The sequence below is a fragment of the Labrus mixtus genome, chromosome 5 (assembly GCF_963584025.1).
Source record: "Labrus mixtus chromosome 5, fLabMix1.1, whole genome shotgun sequence".
NCBI lineage: Eukaryota > Metazoa > Chordata > Actinopteri > Labriformes > Labridae > Labrus > Labrus mixtus.
In genome coordinates, this window is record NC_083616.1 from 26,952,735 (window position 1) to 26,963,673 (window position 10,939).

A 10,939-nucleotide genomic window follows, 5' to 3' on the forward strand; every position below is an offset into this window, starting at 1 on the left:
TAAATCATTAGCTGGCTAATTAGCTTGTTAATGACAGTGTATGCCACAGACAAAGCGTTGTACCAGGCGGTAAACAGGTTTATTTCTCCTGTAATGTTGCACATTTTAACATGGAGCTCAATGGGGTTCAACTCATTTTTGCAGTCAGTCCCAAGTGGCCACTCTCTGTATTGCAGTTTTTGACACTTAATGCATTCACTTATTTTTTTGATGCCTGAGGTTGCTTCTTGATATCTCCGTGCATGTCAGCGTCTTTCTCTGATTTGAAAGGTAACCTCTCTTTTCCCTCCAGGTGGACCCAATGTTCATGGTGCCAGCCCCCCCTGCTCCAGGCCACCCCGGGGCCCCTGGATCCTCTTTGCCCTTGCCCCCCTCTTTCTCCTCTCCGGCCCTGCCCACCTCCAACCCAAAACAGCTGGTGGTGAGGACGAGGTCTGTAGGCACCAACACCCAGGATGGAGGCGGCTCAGGAGCTCTGGAGGCAGACGCGGCCTGCCTGGGGCCGTGTCAGCCCGGGACCAGCGTCAACCTGGAGGGCATCGTCTGGCACGAGACGGAGGAAGGTAAGGAGAACAAAATACGCTGTTTTCTGACTGGTGAATCCTCTGATAAAGCGTGACAGGAGGTGAAAGTGACACCAAGCTGCGGTGAATAAATATATTTGTCCTGCACTTTATGCTTTCAGGGACATTTTGTATTCTTCAGTTAATCAGATATCCTGATGTTTGAGTAGTCAAAGTCTAGAAAAGCGCTATCCAAGCACAAGTCCATTTACCATTTACTATTGTCAAACATGAAAGAAAATGTAGCCGTGCATGTGTTGTATTAGGACGTTATGTACTAAAGGTAACCGTGCTCAGGCCCGGTTAGTCCTGGAGCAGTGTGAGTGCAGGCCAGCAGGGGACTGCGGGGGGGGGGGGGGGGCAGTCTGGCTTCTGCACGGTACCTAGTGTGAGTGCACCCTGAGTCAGATTTAAGGCTGCTTAATGAAACAATCAACTGTAGCAATTCCTATTCATTTGAGTTATTTAGACTAAAATATATGAATAAAAAGACACTACGTTAAAGCAGGCATATTGCATGACGCTTTAAACATGCTATGGTATTTTTAGTGTGCGTGTTGAAGTCAGCAGACGTTGAATGTCTGAGTGTGAGCTGCGGAGAGTCTGAAGTGTCAAACGTGGGTAAATAAAATGGTGTGTCGCGGCTCAGTGAAAGCAGAGATGGTGGAAACACATCAGCAGCATCTCTGATCTGCTGGCTCGACTTCCCTCTGACAAAAGACTTGATCCGCCTTGATGTTTGGAGAAGCCCAGATTTACTCCTCACTGCTCTCCGTCAGGTGCGGCATTTCTTTTACTTCTTGCCACATTTGAGGATTAATGTTGTGCACATCCCTTCGTGAACTTTAAACACAGTAAACAGAGCGACAGCCAGAGATGAGAGTGTTTTTACTGAGTGCATTCAGAGTTCAAACGGCCATTTCACCCTAATTCCCCGGGATGTTTGAAGATGCAGGTGCAGGTTTGCAGCTAATGGTTTGTTTTGGTCCTGCTCATTATAACTAAAGGTGGTGCAGTTTGCAGGCTGTAATTGGAGGCTCTTTATTTAGAGGCTTTGAAAAGAACGGCTTGTGAATTTCTGACAGCTCCAGGGGAAACAGACTTTTTCTTTCTCTCCAGGAGTAGCTTTTATATTTTCCTGTTCGGTGACTTTTGACTTTTTTAACACACTGCATAGTTTTTTTCTATCGTGCAGTATTTCCTCACATCGATGCGAATACTAACAACAATATTTTAATTCCACTCAGCTCATTGTTACATGACTTAGGAAAAGCCCTGCAAGCCTTTGACTGCAACCACTGATTTCCATTTGAACAAAATAGTCATTCATAGTTCAATGACCACGATACGCCGCCAGACAACAGTCTGAATAGGGCTAAAGAAACCGTTCTGTTTTGTGTTAAACCATTTGCACTCTTCAAAATAATAAGAAACTGTGGACTACTCAGCTGCAGTACAAGAAGATTTACTGGTAGCTTCGATCCCAGGTAGCCCCGCCCTGACAGCTCTCTATAGCCCAATTTTCAGTCCAGTTCAGTTCGGTTCACATTTATTGGCGTTTCCACTGTCAAAAATTGGGAAGGGTACCAAAATAACTGATCCATACCACCCTACTTTTTTGGTTCCCTTCTGTTCGGGGGCCAAGCGTACAGATCCGACCCTAAAGGTTGGAGCGAGACACACTGCAGTCCGTTTGGAGAGAGTCATTTCAAGGCTGTTTTTTTTTTGTTGTTGCTTTTTTTGCAACTATTGTCAGTGCGGAGCTCCGCCCCAATGGACAACCTCAGAGATGCAGACCGTTCTAGGAATCACTTATTTATAGTCCTGTGTCACGTTCTTCTTCTTTGTTGAATTTATTGGCTGTCTGCACTCTGTCATGCCGCTGTGATTGAGTGATGTGTACGGGTACGTCTGGCCATGGAAACGCAAGCAAGGTCAGGGTTTACGAACCGAATCAGCTTCATTTTTCAACACAAGTTTCAACAGGTTGCCAGTTTTTTTCAACCCCCACTGACGCCTCTTTTCTTGACATGAAAAGAATGCAGGTAGCTGAGCTGTTGGTGTGCACGCCCCATGTACGGAGGCATCGTCCTCCAGGCGGGCGGCCCAGGTTCGAAACTGACCAGTGGCTCCTTTCCTTAAAGCCATTTCAATTTATTTTGTTGCTGTGGCATCAAAACAGGGATCCGTATTGTTTGACTAGAATCATATTGAATGTTTGGGATACAGTGTAGCATCAACGATCACAACAAAAATAAATAAAATACAGGACAAAAGGAGGATAATAATACGATGACACTGCACTGTGTGTCGACAAGATGTTAGACAAGAGTCTAACAGCCGAATATTTCCACAGCGTTGCCTCCGTAAAGATCCTGTTCTGAGCCGGTTTGGTTAATTAAAGCTTGGCGTGCTTATGAGCGTGGTGTGGGTTTGAAAAACATATGCCAACCAAACAAACGCGGTTCTTATCGTTCCCATGCCAGACACTTTCCAAACAAATAACACCAAAACCCAGTTTTATTTTTAAAGACGACTGGTTATCCTCAGAAGAGCTGTTCTGGCGCCGAGCTGCACGCCTTCGCGAGTCCAAAACGAGAAGGAAATCAGAACCGGAATCCGGTCCAGATCTACAAAATGATACCATGGGAGCACCGGGCGGCGGATCAGACAGACCCAAGATTCACCCACTGATTTCGACGCCATGGTTCTTTGATAGTCCGTTAACGAGGACAGCGCTCAGCACGGCGGCCTCTCAGCGGAGGTGTAATACCTTACCGCAGGCTGCTAATGAATAAATCCCGTCTCTGTGTGCCCGTCTCGCTCTGCCAGCCGCAGGGCCTCTGAAGTGGAGAGGGGAGTTTGGCGTTTGTTTCCCGGCCCCGTATTAATTAACTGAAACAACACTCACTCAGCTCTGGCAAAAATAAAACAGGAGGAGAAGAAGGAGAAAACAAACACAACGCAGGGGAATATATCTGAGGCACAGAGTGCTTCTGAAAACAGGCCGCAGCGATGGAGAGAGGAGAGACAGAATAATCCGTCTTCTGCTTCAGACCCTCGAAGAGAAAAACAAAATCTCCTCCAAACGTTGCAGTAAATACACTTCAAGTAAAGCGAATTGTAATGTTTCAACGCAGAGTTTGACAATCTCGATAAGCACATTTAGCTCACAGATTCTGGGAAAAAGCTCGTTCTGCGTCCCATCCCTAACCAAAAAATGTCCCCGTCTATTGCACTCATATTTGATCTTAAAAATTAAAACACAGGCGCAGGAAATACCTGCACAGAGGAAACATCAAAGCGACACGTTTCCAGGTTTTTTAAAAGAAGAAAGATGTAGCAGCAGCCTCAGAGAGGAGACGCAGAGGAACAGGATACAGAAATAACACCACAGAGAAAGCAGGGTTTTTTTTATGAAGATACAAAGAAGTACAAGAGCAAATAGTAACATGCAGCAGCAGAATGTGGAGGGAGAGTCTGCATAGCGACGGGAAAGAAAAGGTGTGAGAAAATAAATTCTTAACAGGCTGGCAGGATGGACAGATGGACGGATGAGAGAGTGAGAGAGGAGAGAGACGGACAGAATGGCAACGCAGGTTTTTGTCTGTTAATCACCTGGGGATGGAGAGGAGGAGAGAGGAATGGAAAAAAAGGATCATTTGCGATGCATCAGAGCAACAAAGAGAGTCGAGAGTAGTTTGTTTCTCTTTGTCTTTTTCTTCCTCCCTCCCACTCGGGGACTATCTCTGAGGAGGCGGCGGGATAACAGGAGCCTCCTCCTCCTCGTGACGGCGGAGGGATACGAGAGGATGGAGGATGCTGCATGCATGTTAATTAAGCAGAATACTAATTGGAACGACAGAGAGGAGGAAGAGGACACCACCATTTCAGATTAAGAACCCCCACCCTCCTCCTCCTCCTCCTCCTCCTCTCCTCCCTGCAGGAGACCACAGTCTGATGAGAGCTAATCAGACGGTGATTGGCGCGACAGTCTGACTTTAAGACAACCTGCCTGTCTGTCTGTCAGCGACAAAGATGTGAATAGCTAGTGTGAGATTTTGCATCTCCAAAGATAAGATAATTTGTAATGAGGGGAAAAGAAGCTTACATCTGTTGTTTTTTCTCTTGCACATAAAGGAAGAATGTGCGACTGTATGATCCAGTAGACGTCGCCCTTGAGCTCCAGCATGAAATCAAAACAAACTGCTGTTAGGCCACACCTCCTCCATACTGAAGCCTCCGCTCTCCTCCAGAGACACACCTCCAACCTCTCTCCTCTCGCGTTAGCACGAAGGAGTCAAGCACACGCTGTCATCACCTGTGTGCTGCATTGTTGTGTTAGCATGCTGATGTTAGCGCTCTTTAGTTAGCTCGTGGCTTCTCGTCGCATGTAAATTGACGCAGAATGATCGTGAGGTAAAAACGCTTATGTGACATCCAAATAATCAAGCCCTGCACGTTTGATTATGTGAGCATGGAGCGCGGAATCGCCGCTGTGACATCGTGGCCGAATCGTCTAGTTTCTGTGTTCAGAGATTGTGTTCAACATCGGCTGAACGTCTGTGGTCTCCTTGGTTAAGTCTTGAAAAATCATCTAGCGTGCAGCGTAGCCTCGTGCACGATACATGCCAGTGACAGTGCACACGGACCGGGCTCGCTTCAGAAAACTGCAAACAATGCAGCAGCAGAAAAAAAAAATCAATGTGAGGATGTTTAAAGTGCAGAGAAGCTGTGCTGAAGGATGAAGGCTGGCTTTGATTTTTAAAAGAGTCCCTCTCTGACAGAGTGTGTTCGAGAGGTGAAGCACAGAGAGGAACTTCTCATGTGTGACCCGACTGAACCGACTCGCAGGGTTTGATGTTGCTGACCGAGTTCAGGAGAGAGAATCGGCAGAGAGGCTGTAAAAGAAACATCTTATAGGAGGAATAAATGTGAACTTTGAGGGGGAAGACATTGATTTTTTTGTGAGGAAGGAGGCAGAGAGAGAACATTTTATTCTTCTCTCATCTTAACAAACAAACCCCGACGTCACAGATGCTCCCGCTGTTGGTTCAAGGACTTTATGATGACTGCAATTCTCTCCTTTAAAAAATATGTGTTTGTTTTAACCGTGTGGAGAGACAATCAGCCTCTCCTCAGACCGCAGACCGGGAGTTTATTCACAGGCTCAAACGGACTTTGAAGGATTTTGAATGTCACACAAGTTTAGAGGAACGCGGTCCTGACGTGAACACGCACTCAGAGATGACAGAGATGAAAACTGATGAGCTATCGAGTGTTTTGGCATCTTCCCAAGACGAGTCACGCTGACTAAAAATAGAAAGGCTGTCACGTTTTTTAAGCCCAGTGAAGCTTTAGGGAACACGAGGGGAGGAGAAGAAAAACCTCCTCTGACTCCTGCTGGGACTTTCGATCCTGCACAGTCATCGACATGAACTGAAATGAAGTTAAAGGTCTCGAAAAGTCAGAAAATGTCGTTTAAGAAGTGATGGAAATGAGTATGGATGGAGTTGTAGTGCAGGAGGTTTTAAGGTATGTTTGTCAAGTTGTTCTTTCCTGTCACTCTGCTGTGGACAGGGAGAAAAGCATGAAGGCATGAAACTGACAAATAAACCAAATCTTGACATTTCTGCAAATGATGTGACTTTGGTCTAAAGGCCTTTGCACACCGAGTCCGTTTTCTTCCGATGCGTTTTTTAAATCCGCAAAGACACCTTGCACAGCACACGCCGCGTTTATTTTTCCATTTATTGTGAAAATTTGCAATATGAGACTAAATACAAGATATAAGAACAATATATGTGAATCATGTCCTGGCCCAAGCAACAGTGCTGGAAATTCTACCCTCAGAAAGACGAGTCAGGGCGGTGACCAATTCAAAGTTTAGAGGCTGTGGTCATCGAGGTGGGCCGTCCAGGTCTGATTCCGACCTGTGGACCCTTTCTTAAATAATTGCATAAAAAGCCCAAACATAAATCTTAAAAAATAAAAATGCATGGGCGTTGCCATGTCATTGACGCTGAAGCTTCAGTGTTTATCCAGCTCTGCATCGGTCTGTAAACCTTTCTGTGTTCTAACCTCTCTCCATTTTTCAAAAGCATCTCCAATATTGATCCTAGTTTGAGCACGTTTCTGCTCGTGGAGCTTATTAGACATCATACTGCCTTGGTCTTGGTCTTGACTCGGTCTCGATTCCTACATGTCTTGGTCTCGGGTATGACATGGTCTTGAGTATGTCTTGGTCTCGGTTAATGTGGTCTTGACTACAACACTAGATTGAACGCAACCACAATGTGATTTGCTCTGCGTTGCTCATTGCGCATCACAAAACAGAGGTTAATGGTTTTCAAATGTCAGAATGAAAGAGAGAGAGAGAGAGAGAGAGAGAGAGGGGCGTTTATCTCTGAGAGCCGAGTCCTCAGATTAAACCTTGAACACTTCACATCCAGCTTTAAACTACTGGAACAGAGGACTTAAGTTTCCTGATGTTTCTGACAAAGATCGGTGTGAGGGATACATTCACTGAGTTGAACAATCATGTTGAACCATTTCCAAGACAATTTGAGTCTCTTTAAATGTTCAGTCCATCAGGCTGCTGCAGCTTTACTTTCCAAACTGTTACCTGCTGCTGCTTCAGACGTCTACGAATCAGAAGGATTTCCCTCTCGTAAAGTTCTCTTTTTCATTAGTGAGCATTTGTCTGTTATCAGAGTTTCATTAGTTTTCTCATTAGAACAAAGACGGGAGGATCTTCTCTGAGCTGCACGGGCTGATATATGCGATGCAGTAAAGTGCAACAAAAGGTTTCGAGCCTCTCTCACAGTCAGGGTTGGAGATGTTTGAATCTGTTGCAGCTGTTTTTTGTCTTTTCTTTGAATTATATAAAATAACTTTAGCACAAAAAAGATCTTAAAATGCATTGACTCTTTGCAGCAGTTTCACAGTTAATTTCACGCAGCATCACTGGATTAAAGTCAGTCCTGAACCAGGTGTTGTTTTGTGACCTCTGCATTTTTACACTGATTTAAAAAATCTGTTTTTATTCTGTAATGTTCCACATAAATAAATCATAAATCAAGTCCACCTTGTGTAAATGTGTCTCTGAGTCATGACTGTCTACAATGAGTGAGAAGCTCGAGTCATGCTGGCTCCTCCCCTTGTGTATAAAAGCTGTTTTAGTAGAGAGAAGAAGTAAGAGTTTTTAGATCTCTGTCATTCTTCGTCAATTTACATGCAATGTGAAGCTACAAGCTAACTAAAGAGCGCTAACATTAGCATGCTAACACAACAGTGCAGGACACGGGTGATTGCAGCTCGAGCTGAGGACGATTTTGTCCGCCTCTTGTGCGAGACTCCTCCTCTCGTACTTGAGTCGAGGGGGGTTGGAGGTGTGTCTCTGGAGGAGAGCGGAGGAGGTGCGGCCAAACTGCAGTTTGTTTTGGTTTCATGGTGAAGCTCAAGGACAACATCTTCTGGATCAAAAAGTCGTACCTTCTTCCTTTAAGACTAACCGCAGTGTTTCTGTCCTGTGTGATTGACAGGTGTGCTGGTGGTGAACGTGACTTGGAGGAAGAGAACCTACGTGGGAACTTTGTTAGACTGCACCAAACACGACTGGGCTCCTCCAAGGTAAAAACATCACTGAATACTTCATTTTCTTTGCATTTACTGTATGTTTGTCCACAGATAACATCCACCTTATAAAACACATTATAGCTTATTGGACTTTCTTAAACAAATTCCACAATTTACCTTTTTGTCCTCTTGATCGCTAAATGTGCTGAGTTTAGATTCACACCTGATGGAGATGGAGATACCTTGGAAATGCATTTCAGTTTTTTGCAGATGACGAAGCAAACAACATCAGTTTCTTTTGTAAGTCAGCTGGGCTCGGAGATCTTTGCTGATCTTTGCGGAGCTCAGATTAGAGCTGCTGCTTTGAGCCTTAGATCAAAATCCGTCTGGTTGCCTCCCTTTGGGCCTTCAGACTGGTAGAGGACTCAGGGTTAGCCCAACAGCTTGCAGGAGGGATTATACATGGTTTGGCGCTGGAATGCTTTGGGGAACCCCAAGGAGAAGCTGGAAATGGTTGCTGGTGGGAGTGACGTCTGGACCATGTTGTTCAGCATGCTGCCACCACAAACACTTCCTGGATAAGGGAAAGAGAATGATTGATGGCACAGCTTCCTGTTTGGTGGCACACTTCAACATTTGGTGATGTATTATTTCCGTTGTTAGGAGTTACAGCTGACGCTACCTAACTAAAATTCACACACATTGGCCCGAAATCCAAACACTTGCACAAACATGACCTGTGGACATGCACTAATGGAGAGATGTGAGGCGGTTTTTGCCGCTGTTTTGTAAGCGAGCAGCAGAGTTTTAAATTTGATGCGAGCCTCTGAATTCTTAATTCAAACTTTAAAAGCAGGTTTGACAGGTCGCTTGTGGCCTAGTGGTTAGTGCATGCGCCCAATGTACAGAGGCTGTAGCGGGCGTCCCTCTCAGATAAATCCCTACTGCTCCTGATTTCTGTCTTTACCCGCTGTCTTGTGTCGACAATGAAGGAAAAAATGCCCAAAAATAAATCTTAAAAAAAAAAAAAAAAACAGGTTGGAATTTGATTTGCTCGACACATCGCCGCAGGGCAACACAGAGTAAAAACAATTAGGACACAGTTCTATTTTTGACGACAAGCAACACTTTAATTTGATGCTTTCCTCTGTTTGTCTTGATATAAGGCAGCATTGTTTGACGCCTCGCGTATGTCAGACGGTGACATCGGGTTTGAAGTGAGTCTGATTCTAACTGTAAACATTTTAATGACAGGTTTGTCTTTATTGTTTTCATCTCACTTCTGCTGGCCTGATTTCCCTGTCTGATCATTTTTGAACCATTGTTCCTCTTATTGGTTATTATTTGCTGCTGATTGCTTATTTGATTAACTGAAAAGAGCCATAACTGTCGGTCTCTTTAATGTTGCTTCAATTACCAGAAGGCTCAATCGTCTGCAGCGCTGTCAGCTGTTGTTCCGTGTTAAGCTTTAACAAAGAGGCGCTCTGCTTCCCAACTGTTTTACTAATGGAGAGGGGCTTCTTTTTGTAATTGCTGAGCGGAAAATGTGACTGTGTCTCTCACAGGGCTGAAACCTCTCAATTATTGCTCCTGCATGTAAATGATTGTTGTCATGGCAATTACAGCTTAATCTCTGCAACCAGGGACTAAATTGCTTTTTTTTCATTTGGACTCTAGCCTCCGCGGACGTCCGTCAGTGGAGACTGAATGCTGTTTCTTTTTCTGACGGTTCTTCATCTGTCATTGAAAGAAATCGTAACTCAACGATAAAAAGATGTAATTATTGAACCAAAGGAAGCAAGAAATAGAACAAGCACATCAGGAAAACTGTCTGAGATAATTGACGGGCTTGATATTCAGTTTTGGGAGGGGAATTGTGGGAAATGATCTGGACTAAATCACTCATCCATCCATCCATCCAGCAATGTTTTCCAGCTCCTCCAGGGGGGCTTCAGAGGCGGGTCCAGGAGGATCCTAATCAGATGCCCGAACCACCTCAGTTGTCTCCTTTCGATGCAAAGCTCTACTCTGAGCTCCCCCCGGATGTCTGAGCTCCTCACCCTTTCTCTAAGGCTGAGCCCAGACATCCTCATGAGGAAACCAATTTCGGCCTCTTGTATCCGCCATCTTATTCTTTTAGTCACTACCCAAAGCTTATGACCACAGGTGAGGGTTGAAACAAAGATCGGCCGGTTAAATCTAGAGCTTTGCCTTCAGGCTCAGCTCCCTCTTCACCACAATAAACACCCACATTACTGCTGACACTGAGCCAGTCTTTCTGTCAATCCTGCGGTCCATCCTACCCTCACTCGTGAACAAGACCCCGAGCTAAATCACTCAATCGGTCAAATTGTCTCCAAAAGAGGCACCAAATAACCTTGAAATGCCAGAGAAAATACATGAAATCCTGCAATTTTACTGACATTCAGGGCCACGCTGACGGTGAAAAAAGCAATTACAAACATCAGAGCAAATGTGAGATATCATCGTTTAAAAATCACAGAGGGAGTCCAGCCTCGACGTGCTCCGCAGTCCGTTCCTTTAATCAGGTGATTAACACCCGAAACAGTCTTTCCAAGGTCAGGATTTGTTCCAGGAGTATTTAACACCGAGCCGTCCCTGTGATGTAGTTTAGTAATTAATGCATTAACAGGCCAGCACACATGCAAAGATCAGGTTCCTTTAAAACAGACTCTTACTCTGCAAGTAAACACAAAGCAATGAAATCTCTTCATCCCAGCACGCAGGTTTCTGATAAATAATGTGCGAGTGTGGAAAAGCATCTCAGTGTTCAGATC

The 10,939-nt window shown here is 44.9% G+C and overlaps 1 protein-coding gene across 1 annotated transcript in view; it reads left to right on the forward strand.

Annotated features, from left to right (window-relative positions):
* Nucleotides 1–296: 296 nt before the first annotated feature.
* Nucleotides 297–10,939, forward strand: part of znf608 (zinc finger protein 608) — an 81,538-nt gene continuing 70,895 nt past the window's right edge. Inside the window, exons 1-2 of the mRNA XM_061039093.1 lie at nucleotides 297–563; nucleotides 8,108–8,195. Of these exons, the coding sequence (XP_060895076.1) occupies nucleotides 302–563; nucleotides 8,108–8,195 (350 nt within the window). The 5' untranslated portion in view covers nucleotides 297–301. The remainder of the gene's footprint in view (nucleotides 564–8,107; nucleotides 8,196–10,939) is intronic.